The 25820-nt window shown below is 32.0% G+C and overlaps 1 protein-coding gene across 1 annotated transcript in view; it reads left to right on the plus strand.

Annotated features, from left to right (window-relative positions):
- Positions 1 to 663: 663 nt before the first annotated feature.
- RhoGAPp190 (Rho GTPase-activating protein 190) overlaps positions 664 to 25820 on the plus strand; it is a 45634-nt gene continuing 20477 nt past the window's right edge. The window contains exons 1-19 of the mRNA XM_068768608.1: positions 664 to 681; positions 1269 to 1386; positions 8218 to 8330; positions 11462 to 11606; positions 11948 to 12150; positions 14189 to 14431; positions 15043 to 15143; positions 15860 to 15947; positions 16947 to 17074; positions 17909 to 18071; positions 18493 to 18602; positions 19122 to 19308; positions 19510 to 19625; positions 20664 to 20813; positions 21643 to 21745; positions 22588 to 22750; positions 23371 to 23477; positions 23896 to 23990; positions 25118 to 25273. Of these exons, the coding sequence (XP_068624709.1) occupies positions 1323 to 1386; positions 8218 to 8330; positions 11462 to 11606; positions 11948 to 12150; positions 14189 to 14431; positions 15043 to 15143; positions 15860 to 15947; positions 16947 to 17074; positions 17909 to 18071; positions 18493 to 18602; positions 19122 to 19308; positions 19510 to 19625; positions 20664 to 20813; positions 21643 to 21745; positions 22588 to 22750; positions 23371 to 23477; positions 23896 to 23990; positions 25118 to 25273 (2435 nt within the window). The 5' untranslated portion in view covers positions 664 to 681; positions 1269 to 1322. The remainder of the gene's footprint in view (positions 682 to 1268; positions 1387 to 8217; positions 8331 to 11461; positions 11607 to 11947; positions 12151 to 14188; positions 14432 to 15042; positions 15144 to 15859; positions 15948 to 16946; positions 17075 to 17908; positions 18072 to 18492; positions 18603 to 19121; positions 19309 to 19509; positions 19626 to 20663; positions 20814 to 21642; positions 21746 to 22587; positions 22751 to 23370; positions 23478 to 23895; positions 23991 to 25117; positions 25274 to 25820) is intronic.

Below are 25820 nucleotides of genomic sequence, written 5' to 3' on the forward strand. Positions count from 1 at the left end.
AATATTAGTCATTATTTGATTCACTGTATATTTCTGGCATTTTTATGCGAATAAGAAAAATATCAGATAATGTTTAGATATTCATAACATTAACTTTAGTGCTTACTTCCTCCATTTCTTAAATTGTAATCAGTCTAAAAACACGCCGTCATTAGGTAAATAGAAGTAATCCAGATAAAAGCAAGAGAACAAGTCAACATCATGCAGAAAGCGAAAAATTGGCATCATTATTACTTACAAATAAGATAAATTACATCTTCTTATATTAATTCTGTACTAAATAAAAATATTTTTTAACCATATTTTTCATATTCTATTGCAATTTTAGTTACTCCTTATTCTAATTTTCGAAGATCGCTTTATTGAAAAAAACTTATGAAAGACAACCGTCATTAGTTTTTATAACAGTATTTTTTATTGCAAAAGCAATAGCTTCTTTTGTAATTAAAAAGGTCAAATTGGCCTGGTGGGAAATTTTACCAAAACATGTCCCCATTAGTGTTTTTATTTATAAACATAATATTAATAATATCATTTAGTGATTTCTCTCTGATAAATCACAGAATAAAATAAAGAAATTTATTACTTTTACTATGTAAAATATGTATATATGCATTAGTTTATACATGATTAGTGTTAATATGTTGGCTGTTCTGTCCAGTACAAAGCAACGCGAGTTGTGTCAGTGTAGAATATTGCGTTTTCTTTTAGAAATTCAATCCCATTTGAGTGTATAAAAATGTAAATTGTAGGATTTGTGTAACAAAAATAAGTACGATATATTTTAAAATTAGTATTTTCTGTATTCATCATTATGTTTTAGTTCGTGTAATGTAATGTAATTTGGTGTCAAGTGTAGGGCTGTATAGTGAAGACAGTAAATTAACTGATTACGTTTCACGTTTGATGATTTACTAAATGATTATTGTCTTTTTTCCTAATTAAATGGTCGTAAGAGCTTGATAACTATTATGTGAAATCCATAATAAAACTGGGCGTTTATTGAATGTGAGCACATCTGGCAATCATTGTGAACGCAATTCCCCTTTCTTTTTTTACTAATTAAATGGCACAGTTCCTAATTTGTGAACGCGTTATTTCTTGTTTTATAAACTAAAACGATCGTTTACTCGTTGATTACGCGCAAAATAACATTATCTACAATGTCATGAATGCGGCTAATTTTTTTTCACTCTCCGTGTCTATTTACATAATTATCAATTCTGTATGTTATTGTAAACGTATATAAAGTGTTGTGATGTTTATAGTATGTGATATCATTTCATCTAGTTACCACCCAGTAGAGTGATAAATTTGTGACAATGGCAAAAAAATCGGAGAATGTTGGTGGAAAGCTGGTGACAGTATCGGTTGTTGGATTGTCTGGTGAGTATTAATTCAATTTCAAATATCACTTCGATATTTTATCATAATTTTCAATTTCTAACACAGAATGTTAAGTGTTAAGGGATATTGATTAACTTTTTGTTCACTCAAATTAAACTAAATTGCGTGAACGAAAAAAAAAAGACCGATCGAGCAGAGTTCCGTCGCCCGGCTTCTATTGAATTTGGTTGCTAAAAGCATATTGTGTAACTGTCTCGGCAGGTTTCACCTTGGATATCTGTGCCCAGTTACCCAAATGTGTATGCTTAAACAAATTTGACAGCCTTAAGACTTAATTACACATAATGTGTGTGGAAACAGTTGTACTTATACCATCTTCTTCCAAAGCCTAGACTCCACAGCCAACCCATGACAATTATTATTAATAGAGTCCTTTTTTGAAAAGCAATAAATAATTATTACAATTCTTTCTTTACACAAACTATAATCTGAGTAATCTTGGATATATTCTTTTACTATTCCCACTACAGCCTCATTTGGGAGACCCTTTTCCAGTTTGAATTTTCCATCAGATTAGGTCTGACTTGCCACACCACACCTTACTCAAGTTTTCTCTAAGTATTATTCTGATAGACAGAAAGTAATAAGATTATTATAATGGATATAATTCATTATATCTTGCATCATAAGCCCAGACATTAGTAAACATTAGTAACTAATAAGATCTTAATGTGTTAAAAGTTAGGACAATACTATTATTATTATTATATTTATGTATTGTAAAGTCAATTATGTCACAAAATGTCGTGTATTGCTTTACTATTATTTGTGGTAGTATCACACACAATCATGACTAGCTTTTGTCAAAAATAAAAATTTTGTAAAAAATATGGAATAGGTGCACATAAAGGAATTTTTATTGCCTTTCATGTTATTTGTTAGAGATTTATGATGCCTGGACTTGATATCTCATAAGAAATATGTAAATAATAACCATTGGCATTTTTAGTGCAAATTCTTCTGCTTACCACACTCACATATTAAATGTAATAAGATTTAGACCATGAGATCTAAGATGAGTTGAGCCATACTTACATACATACATATAAATAAGAAATGTTACAATTTTTTTGACTCATAGTTCTCTGTTAAAAAATTTATCATTAAAATAGGAATATAGTTTCACAATATTAAATTATTTCAATTTGGCTATAAGTTTGTTTTGATTGTGGTGAAAATCTGACACTGAGTGTTTGCACAATAATGAGAATAAACAATTTCTTGATGTAACAATTATAGTACCTTTGCTCATTGTTTTTCTTGTATAATGTTTGATGTATGCAAAACAAATTAAACAAAAGATTAAGTATATTATAAATTTATCTTATCACAAGAGAAAGTCCTTCTAGTATATGCCTGTCTGTAATTTTACATAACTGTTATCTAAACTTATATCACAGCTTATTGTAAAAAAATTTGAACAAATAACTTTTTATAGCAAATCACTAAATATAGCTGGTGTAGTTTTATTTAGTGCAAAGACAAACAAGTCTGTGTAGCACATGTTTCTAAGTAGTGCACCTGTTTCAGCAGATGTTTATATGAATATTAATTATTGTAATAATAATGATTCTTACACTAATGAATAGATTAAAATTTTCCATCTTTTTGTTTTATGTAAATAATTTCATGAATGGTATAATTATTCTTTTAGCCATGTAATTGGTTCTAAGATTTATTCAATTAATATTATTGGCAATTATTTTTAAAACAGAAACATATGTAAAGATAGGTATGATAGATATTTGTGACTGAAGTGGTTAGTAGAATTACAATTAACAAAGCTCAGTTCCAGAGTGGAAACAGTTGTAAAGTCTTTAACAACACAATATAAGTTGTGTGTGTTTTTACAAGTATATGTGTGAATACAACAAAGTGATCAATAAATACTATAACTTTTTAAATTTTTTTTTGCAATTATCACTTGATTAAATTATAATATAGATATTTTGATGTCTATTTGCCTTAATAACAAAGAAAAAATAAAAATTTGGAGATCATTAAATTCAGTATTCTAACTAGGATGAATGAATATTTAATAAATTATTGAATTAAAATAGTTTTTGGATGGATAAATTTAACTTTCAATTTCCAATCAAATAGTTTTAAGTTTTCTTATTGTCTGGAATCCATAATTTGGTAACAAAACTATAACCATTTACCACACATATCAAATCACGAAGTATGGTGAAAAAAAATCAATTTAAAAAAAAATCTTGATTTAGTCACTACTTGCCTTACCTCCCAATTTCAGTTGTTAATTTTGTTAATTTAAGGTATGCCATGTATATACATAATGAAAAGTAACAGTTAACTCCCCTTGAAAAGGTTTGAGCATGATCAATAAAATTATACTGGGTTGGTCTATGACTTTCAACAATATTTACACAAGTCAAAATAAAAACAATCATATTTTTATGTCCTCCAACAGCAAAATGATTAAGTATAGATGTAAAAGTTTTCAATATCCTTGAATTAAGGGGTCACTCTCATGTTACATTTTTTTTGGAAAATGTATTTCAAATTTAAGAAATAATTGTCTTGATGCTATTTATTATTCCTGAAAAAATTGAACTTTGGTTAGGATGAGGATGAAAAATGACCCCTTTAAAGTACTCATAATTATAACCATTCCTTCTGTATAATATGTACAGTAATCTGAATAAAAAAAAATCAGTATTCAAGTAATAAAGTAAAGTGACTATTACCTTTTGTTCAGAAGTCAGTTAAAAGCATTCACAATAACAGTGAGGGATAGCAATAGAAATATATAAATTAGTATTTTTTATCAGGAGTTGTCACAATGAGAGAGTTCTACTGATGGGCCTATAGTAGGAACTAATACATTGTTTGCTCATTTGAAATGTTCCCATGTGTTAGATATAACAATGCCATTGTATATTTGCATTGTATAACAATATTGTATACACTGGTTTATATTAAATCTACATTTGAAGATTTACTTACAAATATAATTTACACATAAGCAGTTCAAATTAACTTTTTTATTGAGTCATAAAAGTACATTTTGAAAAAAAAATCACTAACTCAATAAAATAGATGAAAGAAAATATATTCAGAAACTATATTTAACTCGTTCGCTACCAATCGTCACATATATGTGTCACCGCGTTTCTTTACCACAGCCCGGCGACACATATATGTGACAGATATTTTTGTATAATTTACAAAAGCATGTTTGAACATGTTGAGTATTGAACTAAATTGTTAAGTTCTAAAACTATAAAATGCATCAAATCTGTAGTTGGTCTGCTCTCGTATTAGATTATTTACAGTTTTTATAGCAGTTGAATAGGTCGGTTAAGCAAGGTTAGTGAAATTAGTAGGCAATAAATTAAAATTAAGAAGAAAAAGAATTTGTGAAGCCAAATTAATAAGATTTTTAACAGAAACATATCCCTCAACAAAATGTATAATTTTCGTAAGAAACCCCAAATGAAGAACAGATGCATAATATATTCCAGTGATGACATGGAATCTAATAAGAATATACCAGTACCAGATCCAACTGATAATTTTTCTATTACGGATTGTGAAGAAATGAGCAGCTCGTCAAATTCAATAATTAGAGTTAGATGCCATGTATGTGCCAAAAACAAACAGCGCAAAGCTACTTTCTACGCCTGTGAGATTTGCAAAACAAACAATGGACAACCGATTGGATTGTGCGTTGACAAATGTTTTAAAATTTATCATACAAAATAAAATGAATTTCATATCTATAAATTGTATTTATAATTTTTTTTTGTCTTATAATCAATTTCTTATAATTTAATGTGTCATATATATGTGACACGTGGGCTACAGGGTTTGGTTTTTATCTATAGCCCAGCGTCACATATTTGGGTCAGTTTAAAAGAATACTTATTTTACTTTTTTAGACTGTTCTAAATATACATACGTAAAATCTATTTCAATTCATTTAATATAACCACCAAAAAAATGTTGGGCTATTGTGGACGTTTTTCCCAGAAGACCCTGGTAGCGAACGAGTTAAGTTAAATTTAACAAGATGGAGTTAATATAATTGGCTTATACTGTTGAGTTCCCGTTGATATAGAATAAATATCTAGCGGTTCGCTTCAGACACTCAAGAAAAGATATATGGAAACAATGTATGTAAAATTATAAAAAAAATCTTAGTTACATATTTTTTTTATTATCCCTTTGAAAATGTAAATAAAATTAAAAATTTCACCCTATACTCCTTTAATGATTAATAATTACTAGAAATATTTATTGCTATGTATATTGATTAACATTGAGTAGTGGTGGTTCAGAGGTAGAGGACAGATCTGCGATTGTAGTTTGCGGGTTCAATTAAACTAAAGTAAATCCCAGTTAGTTTTATATAATTTGCACTTTGTGAATTAATTATTAAGTAATGCTACTGCTCACAAACAAGTTTCCAGAGGATGGGCAGCAGCACCTTTGTGTACCATAACAAAATTCTGCCATTGCTCAATTACCTGTCAAGGGGGGCAATTATGGTATATCCCCCAATAGATATCTTTACAGGAAGTCTATGCCTGGCAGTGGGAATCTGTAGTCGGAAACAGCGAGATATTTATTTACCCATTATTACTTAAATAATTTTCAGTATGCTAACAATTATTAAGAGGAGAAAACAATATTGATTATTAAACTTTTTTTTTTATTATGATAACATAATGAAAGTTATTTTTTAAAAAAAAACAAGCTAGTGTTAACATAGCATGTGTGCCAAAAATAAACAATACAATTCAGTGCTTTCATGCATTCATGTTACTGTTTGCACAATTTGATCTCAATTGGCTTAATCACTTGTTCCAACATAGATATGGCATGCCAAACATTTGATCAAATTGTTACAAATTATGGGCTGACAACTAGATAGTTAAAAAGAAAAATATGACAGCAAAGGGTGTGATACATTTTGAATGAATATAATGTAACTATTAGTAGATTTAATATACAGGGCTGATTGGTTATGGGTATAAAAGATTTAAAGAGGATTTTTTATATATATATATATATATATATATATTAATTGTCAGTTAGTATTAAAAAGACAATAAGATGTTGCTAGTTTTCTTCAGCTACATTTAATTTTCATTATTATAAGTTTTTTTTATTGATGATCAATAAAAAAATCATCAATAAAGCTTGTTTAATAATGCTTTTTTTTACATTATTTATCTATCATTTAAAGATGAAATTTGACAATATTTATTTGAAAGACAAGAATGAATAATATGACAAGGTTTTAAATGATCAATACAATACCAAATAAAATCCAAATGGTTAACAAGACTATTATATCAGTGTTTATTATCTATTATTCCACTTCCTGTGGCATTGTGTAGGTTTCCTTTAAATTGTTTATTGTGCAAGATAAGTGTGATGGCTTAAAATAGATTCTTAGCTATCACATTTGTAAATGCATCATGATGCATCTTTCTTGTTAATGTTCATGCATTAAATTGTTTTTCTCACCCAATATATTGCTCAATTTTGCTTACTTTAATTTTATTTCACAGGTGTATTGACTTACTATACAGTCTAGAAACTTGTGACTTATAAAATATAGTTTTTAAAATTGTCATTATTTTAATTCAATTGTATGGAACAGCTCTATTTTTATTTGATATTCCATCTCTTTTATTAAAAATTATATAATAGGTGAATTTGAACTGTTTTTATAAAAATTTAGTTATAAATACTAAAAAATTGTTACTAAGAAAATTTCTTTTGTGTATACACTTGTATTATAAAACTAGTCATCCTCCTATAACTTCGTAAATTAAATCAACGCCCGCTCAATATCTTTTGCAGGTGGAATTTATTAAAATTCTTTTTAATCTTTATGGTTCCAGATATATTGTGATGAATCAGTAATAGTATAAGTGTAAATCTTTTATGGATATTATATGTATATAGATTGATGATAATAGTATTATTATAGAATATGGATAATATTAGTATTATTATTTAACGTGCATGGGTTCAATCCGCGACTGTTTAACCCATGTAATATCTTACGCGACGGCTAAACTGCTGCACCAACTGTGCACTCTAATTGGAATATTAAGTATATAGGGGTTGGAGGGGAGGGAAAATTCTTTCTGTCTGTCTGAAAGTGGAAGTGATTATGTCTGGGAAAATGTCTATTTTGTCTGCTATACTGCAAAAATTCAAATTTGTAAACGTACGAAAAAACAATACGAATACCCATAGTTGATATTCATAGTTGATTATATTTATAAAATAGCACATATGTTTTTTTGTATCTCCACTCCATGTTTATTTGTATTATTACGAAAATAATAATTAATTCTTTTGCATAAGAATTCTTGCTTAATGAAATATTGTATATCAAGTTGGTTTAAATAAAAATAGAGGTATGCTCAATCATGTGAAATGTATATAATTTTATTACGAAAAATGTCTTTATTGTCAAATAATAATATGACGCCTTAGACTAAATGCAAGGAATTTATCAAATATTTGTTAGCAATAACATAAAATTTTTTGTCAAGGAATAAATTTGAAAAAAAAAGAAAAATTGAAAAAAAAATTATAAAACGCTGTCGTGCCTCGCAGCTGGTAGAAGAAAGATCCGTATTAAATAGCGGCAACCCTCTCCCAACTGTCTGCGTTTAGTTTAAGCGAAAAACAAATATTGTAAAAAAAAAAACACTAGCGATACTAATTAGAATTAATAAAAAAAGCTCTTATAAATGTGTTGATACGAGGTATTTAAGTTGAAGATCTTCATATTTAATATTGATTTTTTTTTAATCCTGACAGGCACAGAAAAGGAGAAAGGCCAGTTGGGAGTAGGCAAGTCGTGCCTGTGCAACCGCTTCGTTCGCACCAACGCCGACGACTACAACGTCGATCACATTTCCGTCCTCAGTCAGGTAAGCGGAAATAGTCTTTGCTATGCAAACCCTGCGTGCATGTATGTACACGACGTGTTATGACTAATCACGTATGTCAATTCCAACGATTTACTTTGCAAATATTTTTTTTAATAAGGTCATAAACGTAATTTAGACGTTTTGTTTATGTTAAATTAAATTATCATATCAGCTGATAGACGCCCACTACAAGGCATAGGCTTTCACGAAATATCGCCACGTTGACAGTTCTTGAGCAACCCGCATCCAGCGGCATCCTGTTACCTTAATTATGTCGTCTGTCCACTTAATGGGGGGGCCTACCCACGCCGCGTCTACTGTCTCGTGGTGACCACCCGGGAACGTTTCGACACCAACGGCTATCTGTTGCACGAGCAATAAGATAAAATGGTTCGACTAAATTATCTATTAATATAGTCAGCGAAGTGAATAACAGTTTGAGACCTATACTGTTATGCTACTTTCTTTTTTTAATCTCATAAATGTTTATGCTACCTTTGAAATTCGATCGTTAATAACAGGCAAAGATAATTAAACGTATAATACGTTTTATGGTGGTGTGTGTAATTAAAAAAAATAATTTGACAAGTTTGACATTTAAATCTTGTATACATTAAGTTTCGTACATAAAAGTCCCTAAATGATGAATTGGCTTATTAGATCAAATGGTTTATGTATAAAAATCTGTCAAAATACCGTAATTTTATTTTCAAGACCGTTACGTTATTGTACAATTGTGAACAGTAGTAGTGTAGTGGATAAGAACAGCGAACCTATATAGCCTACATAATTTTAAAATGGCCGTAAGATCGATTCTCGGGAGAAAGAAAATTTGTATAAATTATGAACCTGTACCAAAAAAAACTGTTTCGTTTGGAAACCACTACACGTGAGGTCCGAAAAATCTGCTGCAGCAACCAAAACACATGAGTCCCAAGTGGTGCTAGATTTACGACCCATACCTATTTTATGAGTGTTCGACGTCTCAACAATGGCAATATTTTAGAGCTATAACACTCAATTGAATTTTTAAATTCTTTTCCCACTAATATATATCATAAATTTGTATGACTAACTATGGCCCCACCAATAATAGATTCGTTGCATAATTCATATCCAATGGAAATTGTATTACTTTATTGTATAGCAAGATATGTAATATTTTCTTTTATTCTCTTCTACTTCTAATCATCTCTATTCTACGCTACGCTGTTATTTGACATTAAAACACATATAGTTCTACACTCAGTCCTTATTCGTTGACAATAATTGTCCACCTTAAATCGGATAAACAATAAAAACGTTTATTATCCTCTATATAAAAAGCGATCAAACCTCACCTTCGAAAGGTAACATAAAAATGGTTATAGCGGAAAAAAAATAAAGCTGATTCGAAATTTCTCTCGGCGATATCGATTGTGCTTAAGTCAGCGCTTTAGAAAATGTCATCAGGCCTCCCCCAAGAGCCCTTGACCGCTTGTACAGCTGTATTGGAATGGTAAAAATAATTTGAAGTATTTTTTTTCTGATGATTGCCATTTTATTTATTTTTATCTTCGAAAGCGAATACTAGCTTTTGCACACTCTTTTTTATTGTCATAGACAAATACCGTTTTTACTTTGACTCATACAGCGTGCTCTTTTATTATATGCACATCATTATCCACTTACGATCAATTTTAGTGATCAAGTGTGTAAATTACGTGAAGAATGGCATTCTTCAACTTAAAGTTACGAAGGTTTCAAACGCGCCCCGATCTGATGCAATAAAAAAGATACATTTTTTTTAGCTTGTCACTTCAATTTATTTATTCAATGTTCTTTATTGTACACGTTAAGATACATTTAATAAGTTTTACAATAATATACAAAAAAGTACAATGGGCGGTCTTATCACACAAGGCAATCTCTTACAGACAACCATAGTATGGAAAAGGTAAAAGTACTAATAATGGGTAGTTTACGTGTACAAAAAAATACATATTTACAAACAAATGAACATAAACATAATAAATAATAAGGTTTAATACATATTATAAATATTATACAATAATAAATAAAAACTTCTGACTTCGATCAGTATTGGTTCGATCGCACTTGCCTCAGAAAGAAACAGAAGAAGAACAAATGAATTAAGAGATAGATAATTATAGGTCTAGTAAATGGTTCTTAATCATTTTTTTTTAAATAGGTAGTTAGCACGTCTTATATTCAGCGGTAAATCTTTCCACAATCGAACGGCTTGCGTGGTGAAAGATTGGGCCATAAACGAGGAAGAATGCGCCGGTATTTATAATTCCAGATTCTCTGATGATCTCAAAGACCTCTCATGTGTACCCTGAAGAAATTGAAACCTTCAATGTACTAACAGTAAGCTATTTAGCATTACAAGGAAGATTTTATTAATGTATTACAGACTCTTAACATAATGGTATTAATTATAACAAGAGCAGTGATAATCTAGAATTAAAGATTGTCTGGAGTTCGATTCCCGGCAGATTTATGTGAATGATGTACATCAACTGTGTACGAATAATGATAGAGAAAAACACAAGTGAACCGGCTTGCATATCTTTTCACACAAATTTTAATTACAAAAACATGTAAATTTATATGAAATGACAATATGGCAGGGATTTCCAACTTTTTCTAAGCGTACTCCTAAGGCTTTGGCAGGATTCATGAGAATTAAATTCGCATTGTTAGAAATACTGAAAGGTAAAAATAGTTTACTTTTTGTAAACTTTATTATAAACCACATCTTGTTCAAGCTATAATTTCGATACTTACGTATAAAGTGCGGTATAACGGTTTTGGTATAGCTATATCTATTCTTCCCCCGCGCATATCTATAGCGCGGTATAGCAGTTTCAGTAGCGCTATAGTAGCCCATAAATATTATCTTTATTTACCTTATAACGTATAAATTAATATAAGTGCATTATTATAAAATAACATAGTTCTTTAACCGTATAATAAAATTACTCTAAGAGACTGTAGGACTGTGTAGAATCTCTCCAGGGGACAGTACTAGTTATATTCAAATATTGAGAAGAAGTCTTGTTAAGTGGGTAAGAAAAAAGTTTGGGTAGCATTGCATTATTGTATAAATGGTATGACGTCGTTTGCAGTCGGACTTCAGCGGGAGGGTGGTGAACAACGACCACTTTCTATACTGGGGCGGCGTGCAGAAAGAGAATGACGAGCAGGAGTACCGCTTCGAGGTGATCGAGCAAACCGAGTTCGTTGACGACGCTTGCTTCCAGCCCTTTAAAGGTAACCTTAAAAATTAATATAGTAAAGAATACATGTTAGAATTATTTAAGGTAGTAATTACACCTAATTTCGTTTTTGATATACATTAAAAAAAAAAAAACAAATATTTTATTTTCGATTTTTTAACCGTAATTTTCAGTACAATTTCGGTAAAAACGCGGGTCTGTATAGGTATGTATCACAAATATATACCCAAAAAGACAAGTCTGTTTAACTTAACGTTAGAACGTCTAGAGTAATAGAGAAAACACAAGACTGAATAAAAAGGTGCGAAGACATGTCTTTCGTCTTTCTTCAAAAAAAATTGGTAATAGTAAGATATCCTTAATTTTTGCCTGCAGTCGGGAAAACGGAGCCGTACGTAAAGAGATGCGTTGCTACTAAGATCCAGTCGGCTGAGAAGTTCATGTACGTGTGCAAGAACCAGCTGGGCATAGAGAAGGAGTACGAGCAGCGACTGATGGCAGACGGCAAGCTCACGGTGGACGGCTTCCTCTGCGTTTACGACGTCAGCCTCGTGCCGGGCAGGACGTGGGAGAAGCAGGTGAATCAACGTTGTATACTTTATATTTAATTGTCAAACCTGTTACTAGCGCCATCTAGATAACAGTTTAAAGGCCCAGAGATAAATATAAAATAAAATACGATCCAAAAGTGCGCGTAAATGCATGCCTACTCGATTAAAAATATTTTAATTTGAATTCATTAAACACTATTTTTTCTAGAAAACATCGTATTTATTATCGGGTTCGTTTTATTTATATATGTATATTTTATAATTTAATGTGAAACCTATAAGAAACAAAACTATTTGGCAATGAGTTATACGCACATGTAAACCTTAAAATCCTATTGCAGTGATAGTGATGCCATTTAAAACTTATTGAGTTAGCATTTACGCGTGTGTATCCTTTGAAAATGTTAATTAAATTCTTCTTAACTCGCGAGGACATTCTGAAGTAGCGTTTCGATACAGACGATAGCGGGATTAAAGGCAAAAAGGGTATATAATAAGGGAATATATTGCAATATTTATTTGAATTATAATTTATAACCAATATCCTTTGTTATTACTAAGAAAAGCACTATTGCAGAGAGAAGTAATTTTTAATTTGTGATTATTAATAGATACCAGACAATGTTAATATCGATTGTGCACAATAAAATATGAAAAGGCCACCACTGTACATCATTACCCTTTAAAGTTATTTTATAAATAACATTATAAATATGTATATCTATATTTGCAATATTATTTGTCACTCTTCATTTATTTCACTTTTTTTTAGTGGATAGACAGACTTCCACTGCAAGGCCCAAGGGAGACCTATTTCCCCCCAACATCACCACGATCACCTGTCCTGCGCTGCCCTCATGCAGCCACTTCCCGCGTCCTTAATTATGTCACTCTTCATTTAAGAAGTATAAATCGATAACATTAGTCTTAAATCATAGTTATTAATTAACACGTTGAACGCCATGTCGGACACCATGTGTCCGACAGCATACTGTCCCCTGGAGCCACACCATTAAATCGAAAATCGTCAAAAAATCGCCAAATATTGTCAGTAAAACCCTTAAAAATATTGGGCGACGCCCAAAAAGATTGGCCGCGCGGGTCACATGCCTTGGTAAAAACAGTCGAAACACTGTCCGTTGGCTCCCTAGAGGCTTCTGAAGTGATCGAGGGCATGCGGACAGATGGTGTCCGACGCGGCCTCTTAGACCCAACATGATGGCAGTCACATGGTGTTCGTCGCGGCCCACTTAACTAAACATGGTTTTTAGTCTGGCGTTCAACGTGTTAAGATGTATTGCAAAAAAAATTTCTAAGAATCATCCAGTAAAGTAGTTTTTTAGATTCGACAGTGTACTTGGGGACAGTCAATAGCGATATAATTATCTATTTTTTAAAGGGGGCTTTAGATATTTTTTCTTGTAAAGGGGCCGATAATCCATTAAAGATTGTGAAACTATGGTCTAAAACATACTCTATCATCATTCTCTACTTTTTTATCATTAAACATTTTCGTTAGTGCCCATACCAGAGCACGTAGTACATGCTTCTTTATATCTGAACCAACCACCCAGAAAGTTCGCTTCACGATTTCTATTATCATCCATGTCAAATTATATTTCATTGTTGCTCCACTATTGTCATACAAAAAGTATAGTTATATCTACTCAATTGTTATTTTAACAACTGGAACGTGACGCATTTATGTAATGACTCTGTCGAATTGTAAGATGATAGTGTATTAAATCTGTGCTTAAAAACTGTAAATTTATAGCTCATCAGTCAGCAAAATTCTAAAATTTAAAATACTTTATAAAGTGATCACTGTGAAATATGTTTCATTAATTTATTTTCTCTTGGAATATGGCTGGCCACTAACTTCTAAAAGTACAAAATTAAATTTAAATAATTCGTAATTCGAATTTTGGCAATGCTTTTTTACTGCATTACCATTACGTCATTTATTATTTCTAAAACCATTAACTTTTGGAATCAGTGTCCTTTAAATTAGTTGCCAGAAATTGTTTTTACATCTATAATGAATAACCCTGTACATTTCTTACAGAATGAAATCACAGCAGCAATTCTCCAGAATATACTGAAGCTAAAGAAGCCGGTGGTGCTTGTTACGTCCAAGAACGACGAAGCCTGTGAGCAGGGAGTAAGAGAGGCGGAAAGACTTGTGCAGAGGAAGGAGTTCAAGGGTAGCATTCCCATTGTGGAGACGTCCAGCCATGATAACGTGAATGTGGACCAAGCCTTCTTCCTGCTGGCTCAGATGATTGACAAAACCAAGGCTAGGATAAAAGTAAGTAAAGTTCCACATCATCATCATTATAGAATTATATATAGCACTCGACTGATTCCCACTTGTGTTTTTATTTAGTTAATAAATATTTGGTTGACAACAATATGATAGGGGGGCATAGTTGTTAGAGAAATGCATTTCCAAGCTTCAGATGAATTGGAAAACAAGAAACAACCAAATAATTTTTTTTTACGAAAAGACTACTAATTACTTTCGAAAGTCGTAAAGGCATGAGGTTTGGAATGTTGGCATTATCGAGACGAAGTAAAATATAATCTATCGTCTGTCATGAAAAATGTGGTATATTTCTGTGTAAACCACAGAAATATTCAGTTATATATATTTTTTTATAAACGCTAATGAACGCTTAATAAACTCTAAAAATTCATATTATATTAACTTCATACATAACCTAGTAAAATTTTAAAAATAAAGTAAAAGGTTATGTTTCTTGACGCCATATTTAATAGAAAAGGATAATCACGCGGTTATTGAGTAGTGGTGTCTAAAGATAAGTTTTATAAGCAAATTTATATGAATTGAAAATAGTTAAAATTTTATAAATATTACATCGGAAAACTTTTTTGATTTATTTATACTATTATTTTCAGGTGGCAAACTATGCGGAAGCATTAAGAATAAGAAGAGAGACATTAGACTTTGTGACTGAGGCCTTCACTCAGTTAATACGGATACATGTCCAGGATCATAAGTATGTATCTATTGCCATTATAATTTTTCATGGAATGTTTTACAAATATAATACAATATTTTTGAAAATCTTTCTATTTACAATCTACCTTACGACACAACAGAACACTACGCTACACTACGAACAAAGCTTGATAAGTGTTGCCAGTTACGGTTTTAAAAAATCTGGGGTTACTAATCCAACTTAAGCTTTGTCCTTTCCCATGCCCACAAATAATGCCCACGCATTAATGAGCGAGGAATATTTGTGGACTACATTTTTTTAATTATTTTATGGTTATTACATTGAAAACCTCTACCGCGTAATGGCAGTCGTTACTTGAATAGTAATCTTATAATTAATTATTACATTTTACTTTTTTTTAAAGTTAATATTCTCTTCTCTTATTAAATAAATTCGACTTATTATTACTGTTATATATGTACAATTGTATCAGTTTAACATATTATTACTTATAATTGTCTCAAATATTACATTTACAACATTCTCAGAATCATGTGAGAAGAGCAACCCCTTACTAGCCTTCTGGACTGACTCAAATACCCTTTGTCAATGGTTACTAATATCTTTATGAAATTCTGTAAGTGTTGCCATATAATATCCTGAAACATTTATATACAATATTTTTCTAATCTGTACTAAAAATCAGCCCAAACGACTATTGTTTCTTGAGTATGTTTGTTGATTTTGTTTCTTTAGTGATTATTACTTTACAGGGAAATGTGGTCGGCAGCTAGCAAAAGATTAAGCCACTTCCCCGAGTGGATCAAGTTTGTGCAACAGTTCGGTAATGATGGAACCCAGGTGAGAATATCAGCTTTGTTGAACTATAATATCTATTTAAAAAATATTACATATTTAAGGTCAGCAAATTAGCATATGAAATTCAAAATTCAAATTTAGAATATCTATTCATGTAGGCAATAATTACATGTGCTTTTTAATCGTCGATTATTTTAACATTTGAAATTAGTAAACAACTATTGCTCCAAAGGCTGGTCTGCTGAAAAGAGTCAGAAAAACAACAGTAGTTCTTTTTAGGTGAAATATAACAATGTGTCATCAAAGCAAGTTCCACACATTTGGATCAACTAAACACTTGAATGCTGAAATAAGATATTTAATAATATAGTCTTTAAGTCTTCTGCAGAACTTTATTATGATTACTGTACACTCAGATCCATAAAGGATTTCGTTCAAAATTTAGGTGTTGCTAGTTTTTTTCAAGTACCTTCTGTCTGTTTTTATATAAGATTCTAAATTTTGGCCCATAAATAATCTATTCTTTATTTCATTTATACCGGAATAAAGACGCTCGTTTCAGGCTGTTACCAACCGGTGTAATAGAAGAGCAGTCCTATGACTAAAATGATGATTATCTGTAGTGCATCAAGAATGTTCTCATATAGAGAAGTAAAAACGAAACTTTTTTAAACACAAACCACAGAGTTAATTAAAATATATCTCACTAGTTGTAACATTTGACGTCGATGAAAACCAAAAAAGGCGGATTAGGATATATGTAACAAAACTTGCATGTACCTTAAAGCATGACAATTAAAATTTTAATCACATTTTTGTAGATAAACATTCTCTATAATTAAGACGTTATATCATGAAAGGTAAAACGTTATTACCCACTACGGCGAGGGTAGCTCCCCCTCCCCCCGTTCATCCCCTAGGTAGACCGACGACATATTACAAATTGTGATTGTCTGTTTTCGACATACTCCAGGCTATCAAAGATCTTGGCCACCTCTGGCATAATCTGTATGAGTTACTAACACATGGCCTTTCACATAGGTTGTGTATCGACGGCACATTCGACGGCTAAAGGAAGAGCGCTCAGCGAAGAAGCTTCGCAAACAGTTGGCGAAGCTGCCGCAAGCTCTGTCTCGTATGAATTTGCCTACTGAAGATCTACAAGAAAAGTAAGAAACATATATATTTTTAAGTAACTATTTTAAGTATTTGGTCGAGCATTGTTGTACTATTGTTTGTATACTAGATATTCGCTCGATGCTTGCCACTATGCCGATAACAAGTACTGCACTTCGAACGCTATATATAAAGAACAGATATCTGAATATTAGTTTCTGTAGTGGTCGTGCGGAAAATCAAGAATAGACTGCACAAACAGTAGTATGAGCCGAGCCGTGGTTACTTATGGAGCCCTCGAGCTTTGTTACCTTAAAAGATGTCTTCGGCTAAACATCCTTTGTGTCAGTTCGGGATGACGTGAAGAATAAAACGTATTTAAACTTCGACTATGTAATTATAAAACATTGAAAGTCAAAGATGGCCATGTCTAAACACCATAACTTCAAAGATATGCCTATTTTACTTAACAAATTGTGCTTCGTATTATATTTTAATTTGATAGAATTTTTAATGTACTCTATATAGAAAATTGCATCACAAACAAGGACAGACGACCTTTTTAAGGTTGCTGGAAAAAGCTGGCCGTAAGCCGCTTACATGCGGTTTTATCGGAAATCTATAGGAAGGCTTATGTCCACCAGTGGTAGTCCTGCGGCTGAAATGATAATGACTAAAAAGATCGCATGAAAAAAGTACAAATCGCTAAAGCAATTAAAGATGCTGGTCTAACGAGACGTATTTTGTCAAGTCGGATTTCGAATTTTAAAACCCGTGGATACTTTGTTTTTACTACAAGAAAAATTCTTAAATATCTCTGTAATCTCTCTGTGACTATCATATATATATTTTTTAGAGTGGGATGTATGGTATTAATATATTCGCAGTGACTGGCCAATGGTTGTGAGGCAGTTGCGCGCTCATCGGGACTTCCCGGTGTACTTTAGCGAAGGCCGCGGCCGAGACTCCGCCTCCGGCTCGGGCTCCGACTTGGACAGCCCTCTTAACACCGACACCACGCTTCGTCTTGGCGAACGCGCCCGCTATCAGGTATATATAAGAGAGAGTGTATATCTAGTATATAAGAAATTTCCACCTATGTGCTGACTCATCCCTTTATCTATGAAAACATAAGGCTAAGAGACTTGAAATGTGGTACGAATTTTCCTTTCGCCAGTTCGGTTTGAAGTGTATTAATTTGAAAAATGTATATTTTCAAATTGTAGCTCATGTTATAAATTACCAATATCTATGAAATTACGCCGACAAAAGCGGACAACTAGTTACTTAAGAGAAAAAATTTGTACATGGTTAGCAATCTTAACCCCTTTACTTGTGGTAACTTAAGTGGTGTTGTACTTTATGCTGTTAATTTTTTTCTTGATTATAACCGAGAATTGAAAATACTTTGTGAAAGTAAAAAAATAAATAAACTAAGAAACAAAATTAAAGGTGATTTTTTTGTGATCAGACTTTGGGGCAGTCACAGAAAATACCTTACGAGATATTAGAAACAAACGAAGCAGCTGCAGTATTCAAGACTTACCTTCATGAGGCCCAAGAAGAGCAAAGGAATTACGAGTAAGTATTTTTTAAAAGTACAATTGCAACTTTATTCAAGTTTAGGTCCAGACTAAAAAAGTGTGTATATTGCAGACCTAAGGTCCATTTTAGATCCATACATGCCTTTTTCTGAAACAACCAGAAGAGGCAGAGAACATGATCAAAAAGATAAAAAATTGCATTTATTGGCCAAGATAAAAAAAAGTTAAAATAGATTTAACCTACGCCAATGTTGTCTACCGAAAGCAATAAAATATGCAAGCTAGTACATGGGTCAGTAAAGCTATTGATCAATTGCGATTTTATTGCTCTAAGCTATGGACATACACAACATAATTCCTTGAAATAATAGGATTATTCTTATTCTAATCATCCTTAGAAAAAGACGCGGCAAATGTTGCGGTAGTGCCATTTATGTCAACACGCTCCCATAATGTTCTATTTAACATTAATTACTATGACAACGGCAAAGTAAAGGTCGATATTCATAGCCAAAAAACATGTTTATACAACAGGCCTAATTTATAATGTTCGCAGATGGTGTCAGCAATTCAAGCGTCTTCTAGAAGAGACCGGGTACGTGACACCTGGTAAGCAGCTGTCGGAGGTGCGCGTGCTGCTGATGGGCCGCGAGTGTTATGAAGCCCTCACGGAGGAGCAACAGCAGAGGGTTTATGATCAGCACCAGCGCCAGATTCAGCGTCGCGCCAAGCATAACCTGCAGGTATAACATATTCACTACTGATTATGAAGCCCAGGAGTTAGGTGATCTAGGTCCAAGCATTAATAGCTCTTATTCAGAAAGATTTAGATCCAGCATTTTATTTTATAATCAGGCAAATAACTAATCCATATGATAGAAGTTATCTCCAAACTATACCTTATCCTATTAAGTATTAACGTAAAATATGTAAATATCCCACAGGAGCTGCTGTTAGAACATGCAGATCTGTTTTATCACTTCAAGAGTATATCTCCTACGGGAACCATAACACAAGAAGACATTAAGGAGATTACCGATGTTTTGCAAGATGATTTCAGGTGTGATTTACTTATATATTATGGTATAATTTTATCATATAATAAACTGTGTACAGTTTTACAATGAGATTATCATCTAAATAGAATGATGATTTTACAATATAAATTTTCGTTTTTTAGTCGTTACTTCATTCCTCAATTCATTTATCAATATTATTTTTTACTTAATATAACGAAATAAACATCTGTTAATATTCTAGACATGTTAAAATACTAGATAAAGATAAAATTAGTTTATTCTACATAGCAACATTTAACAGGCCATTATTGGTGGATTATAATTTTATTTTAAATCTTATTTATTTTTGTCTGTACTCTGCTTCGCAACGTATTATAGTTGTGTAGAAGGAGTCGAAAGAAACTCCACAACAACACATCTTTTAAAAAAGTTGAACGATACCGATTAATGTACACGTTTTGTCAGATATAGCCTAAGTGAAAACAATAATCAAGCGACATCATTGCTCTAGGAGTCTTGTCATTTTCGTCAATATATTTTTAATATGCTTTTTAAATTTAATAAAGTGGTAATCTAATGACATTTTCCGTATTGTATTAAAAACACTGATTCCGTTTATAAAAAATAAATTGGAGATTTTTTGCAGTTGAAATAAAGAAAAGCCTTATGATATCTTTCTCTAGGCTTCATAAAATGAGTAATTTGTAAAAAAAACTCTTAATAAAGTAAAGGATAATATAACTTGGGGATGAATTGCTTTAAATACAGTATAAAAAAAAAACGTCTAAATGGTACAAAAAAAATACATGTTTGTTTTGGTTCTTGTCAGTTTATGGTGCATTTAGAACTATGTAGGTTTAAGTTGAACAATACAATGTAAGGAACGTTAATTTTATTGTTGTTGGGTGTATAATTAAGCACTCTGTGCTACAAAGCCTATGTAAGATAAAGATATCTACATTGTTATATGCAGGCAGTAACGATGATAATAATGACAGGCAAGTTTCATTAGTTTTCCAGGTCTGCAAATATTAAGAGAAGTGGTAATAGATGATAAAACAACTGTTTCGTTATTTTAGGTACAAGATGCTGGATCGCATGGAGCAGGATAGAAAGTTAATGCTGTTTCAACACCTCGGCTTCGTACACTGCCCGATGCGAGAACACTGCCCCGCAGGCTCCAACTGTCTAGACGCCACTTTGCCAGTTATCCTCAATACTAGGGTTGGGTGCGTATGAATTTTCATATGACCTTGATTGCAAATTCATAATTTAAATTGCATATATAAGTAATCTTGAAATACATAAAGTGTGATTGGAAATAGGTGTAATAGTTTTAAAGGGGTGAATATATAGCTAATTTGCTTTCAATTAATTTATGAGACGCTGTTAAAACAAAGATGTTTTTAATAATATAATGTAATGGTAATGTAGTATGAAAAAGTGTTTTTTTTAAATGATTACTACACATTAAATAAAATTAAGTATGGTCTACCATCTTTCCCTGCAGAAGTTTTTTTCTTTGTAACGCTAAAAGTTATTGACGTGTAGCATTCCAATAGAAAATTTCTCATTTTTTCAAAGTGATCAATTTATACCAGATTTTTGTGGTATTAGGTGTAAAAGTTGTTTAAAGCATTTGCTGACAAATGAGCTATAAAACTTTTACAATCTGTTTGCAGTTGCACTCTTTATAGTTAATCTCATAAACCTCTTGTATTTTCGTATATAAAAAAATGTCGCGGTAAAAGTCCTTTGAATAAAAAATAAGTCAAATTTATTTATTTGGCATAAAAATTATGGTATGAAATATTTATTTAAATCTGTTATTGTTTAATTATTTTACTTCTTTGTTGATAATATGGAAGAAATTAAATCAAGGCACTTATTAACTTTACATAAGTCAGACTTATTTGTCTCAACTAAATTGGGAAGGCGTTAACCAATTAAGATGAGCTTGGTCAGATTTGACTTACCTCGAGATTCTCTCGGTTAACTGTCTTGCAAAGTTTTATTTTTTAAAATAAACTGAGGGAGCTTACAATTTGGGTTTTACAGATCGCTGACGTCAGCTGGCGAGTCGCAGTGCCAGGCCGGACCTCCTGCTGCCCCGTGGGCCCTCACAACTGATTCCAACCAGATAAACGTCATTATATTGGGGGTCAGTATATTCTTATTTTATTTTTATATTTAGTGGCAATGTGTATTTGTGCCAAATAGTGCAAACTGTCCGCAAAAAGACACAGATGGATTAAAAGATTGGTATTAGCAAAATATGCCAACACTTTACTAATGATTTAAGTGTTAGAGAATATCTACTACAAAAAATATGTATTACAGTGCGTTTTAGTTAGAAGGCTGAAAACTGTGATGGTAATGTTATGAATGTGTCCGTTCACATTGGCGGATTATTAATCATCAATATAGGCCTTCCACTTTGAAATTAGAAACATAAATTCACAGTGACCAGTTGAAGATGTACTTGGGATTTTAATAGTTAATCAGAAGGGTTAGTTGATTAAGTGACGTACTTAGTAACAACAACTATTCAATTCATTGGTAATGGATGATATAGGCCTGTTTTTTCTTAAGAGGGATGACATGAAATGGAGAATTTGGCCTGAGTGCAGGATTTACAAAATCGACAGCTATTCATTGTAACTTTCTTTCACTGATAATTTAAAGATAGTAGGTTAATACAGTGCGTTTACGTGGATCTCATTTTAACTGGCGAGTTAGAGCAAAGATCACTAGTTTAGTGTATTGCCAATGGGTAGGTCACATATCGTAAAGAATAGATGGCTGCTTAACAGGTTCAAGATTGGAGACTGAGGACTGGCAAATGCAGCATAGGACGTGTCGACACACAAAGATGGACGCCCATGTTAAAGTTTGTTTGAACACGTTGTGTGCAAGGTTCTAGCCGGTCCTGTTTGCAATCTTAGGGGGAGGATTATGCAGTCGTGGACGTCGTATATTCATGTTTATGGTGTAACTGTATAGATGGAGGGAGTGGCGGGAGAGTTCGGCTCACGACTTCTGGCAGGGTGCGATGCGGCGCGGCGCGTGTGTGTACAGGGCCAGCCGTGGCGCGTGCAGCAACGCCTGCGCTTGGCCGATGCGGACACCGCAGACACCGAATCCGACGAGCACTTTGCGCCCAATGGTAATATTCGCCATGGTATTAATTTATAACATAAAACAAGAAGTACGCAAATAGTACACCAATACTTCACTACGCTACACCAAGAGTACTCCAATAATACATCAACAGTACGCCTGTAGTATACAAATATAAACAAGTTTCTGAACCATGTTCCAATTGTCACTCCAAATGCCCCCATGAAATGACCCCAATGGCCCCATGAAAATTTAAGTGACAAAAACTATCTCCCTCCTTTGAAAATAACAGATGATTATGCAAAAGAATAGACTATTTATGAATAATTAATTTCTGAAATGTTTAATAAACAATTTTATTATTGGTCAAACACCCAAGGGTTTCTTAAAGGTCCCAAAAACCGGGGCCCATAAGAATAAAGTTTCTTAAGTTTTCTGAGTTATCCGTTTTTGACATTGAAGTTTCTTAACGGTGATCAGCTCGTTTTCTTACACCTCCCGTCACATTTAGCGATAGTTGTAAATTTGTGAGTACTAACTTAGCTTTTTAATATATTACATTATGGTACTTAATAATGAAAGGGGCTTATCACTAGATTATTTATAATTTTGAAATTAAATCATGTATGCTGGTGTATGAAATAATAAAACAATTATCATTCCCAGGTTACTTCTGTGTTTACCAAGACCAGGAGTCATTCGAGTTTATTAGAAATTGTGCGGAGAAGACGCTGCTATCGAGTCTCGAGCAAGAAGACAAATTGCCTTTTCAAGTAATTATTTATTACATTTTTAATGTTAGCTCTAACGGTTAGCTCTATACCTGCATTCGATTGCTCGTTTGATTTGGCCCCAAGTTGGGCGCCAGTTGTAGCTTCTCACTGTTAATGTTTTGCTGTACTGTAAACATGCACATTAATATAACTATATTACAAAAAACCAAAAAAATTCTGTGATGTCTGGCCATTATAATATGATGTACTTGGGTCCAAATCGGATAGTTATCCGAGTGTTGTTCGGTACCGGATCTTCATTTCTTTTAAATATTTCTCCGAATACCAGAGTTACCTCTGCTAGTAATACATATTTAATATAGGAAAATCTGTCATCTGTACAACATTTGTTTAAATTTACTTTATATCTTCATTAAACATATTAAGAAATGTTTATAGTCACAAATAATTTTTTTAGGGCCTGCCATTGGTGGTGATGTTTGTCCAAGATGAAGGCATGGATAAGAAAGAGCTTGCCAGGTTACAGGAGGAGGGTCAAAATCTTGCTGACAAGTAAGTCCTTAAATAATACATAACACTGTAATAATTATAAAAATTCATTTCTTTATGTAATATTGTTTAATATTTGTTACTTTAATTATGCCTTGCTAATCGACACAATGTTTTGTGTTAACTTACTTTGCCACTTGAACCTGAAGTTGATACATGCATGTTAATATTTGTCAAACTGTGTATATATCTATATATACTTTTAGTAGTGCCATATATTCATTAATTACTTGATTATACATTTTATGAACATAACATAGAAATGCCATAATAGAAATGCAATTGGCAGTCTTTCGTATTTCGTGACTTATTACAGATAACTATAGTATAGATTGGATAATATTTATATATTTATTAGAGAGACATCGATTGATACGAAAGAAGAATTATGTAATGTATAAAGGAGGGGTGGCCAAACTGCACTCTTTGAACGATAACTTTTGGCTCCGATTGATTGTCGAAATATTTCAATATTTATATTTATATAATCTTTGTCATCTCCTGGGAAATCGAAACATATTTCTGGTGTGACTAATAATTATTATTATTACACCAAAAAACTTGCAAACTCCAAATACCGTTCATAATTGATGCGTATTAAATTACGGCTAGTGAAAAATTTCAAATTTTGAACAATGGCTCGCACTATCAAGGAGCTTGGCCACCCCTGGTATAAAGAATAAATATTTAGTATAATTATTATTAAAACGAAAACACAATTCAGAATAGTAACTTCAGCGAAGTTTTCAAATCGGCGATTTGTTGATTCTTTGCCATGTCGAGACTTCTAAAGGAAACATCGATTGTATTCATAATTATAAGGAATAAACACGAATTGTGAAGAATCGATACTCGGGCCAGTGCATGTCCACGTGCATGCGTATCAATACAGCTTTAAATATTATAATAATGATTGTGATTAATTAATAAGTTGCTGCGTCGTGTCAATACTAATAACGTATTCAATCGACAGTCTTTGCGGCGACATAAAATTAAAAAATAAAATAAATTATGTAAGAAAATATGTAACACAATATAATTCTTAAAATCACAAAAGAGGTATTATCTTAAACTATATACAATCATTTATATTGCACATAGAAGTTATTTAATTTACTTGGTGCTTTCAGTTTACACTGTTCATATATGGAGGCATCGGTGAGCGAGCTGGGCACGGAGGCTCTGACGGCGGATGCCATACAAGAACTGATCCGGACCAATAGGGAGAAGGCAAGCTACGCACATCTCTATAGAGATCTAATTGTTTGCTTCGACTCTGATATACGGTAAGTTTAAATTTATTTATATAACTAAATTAAACGCTTTTCAATCCTGATTAACATTTATAAGTGTTTTCTTGGTCATGTCATAGTTTCGGAACAACTTTATAGAATTGTTTAAATTTTTTTAAATATATTTCTTATTACATGTAATTCATGTACGTTCCATAAAAAAAATGGGCTAAACTCTAGGCCGATTTTAGATAAACAGGCTCAAATTAAATTGAGATAAACAATTAAGATTTTGTTGTCTTGTGGTTTATCCACGATTTAGAACATATGATGTCACTAGAATTATAACACAACTATCCAAAATATTATTACATAATTCAAATCCATGTAACAAACTGAATCGGATTTTTTAATAATATTCTGCAAAGTATTGTTGGATTATTAATTATAATAAACGGATATTTAAATGACAATATTCATTACCAATGATATATATATATATATATATATATATATATATATATATATATATATATATATATATATATATATATATATTTATATATTTATAATTTATGATATATTCATATAATAATTATTT

This window comes from Battus philenor, unplaced genomic scaffold, assembly GCF_028537555.1.
Source record: "Battus philenor isolate CCGP_79_NKW_IND1 unplaced genomic scaffold, ilBatPhil1.0.hap1 SCAF_26, whole genome shotgun sequence".
Classification (NCBI taxonomy): domain Eukaryota; kingdom Metazoa; phylum Arthropoda; class Insecta; order Lepidoptera; family Papilionidae; genus Battus; species Battus philenor.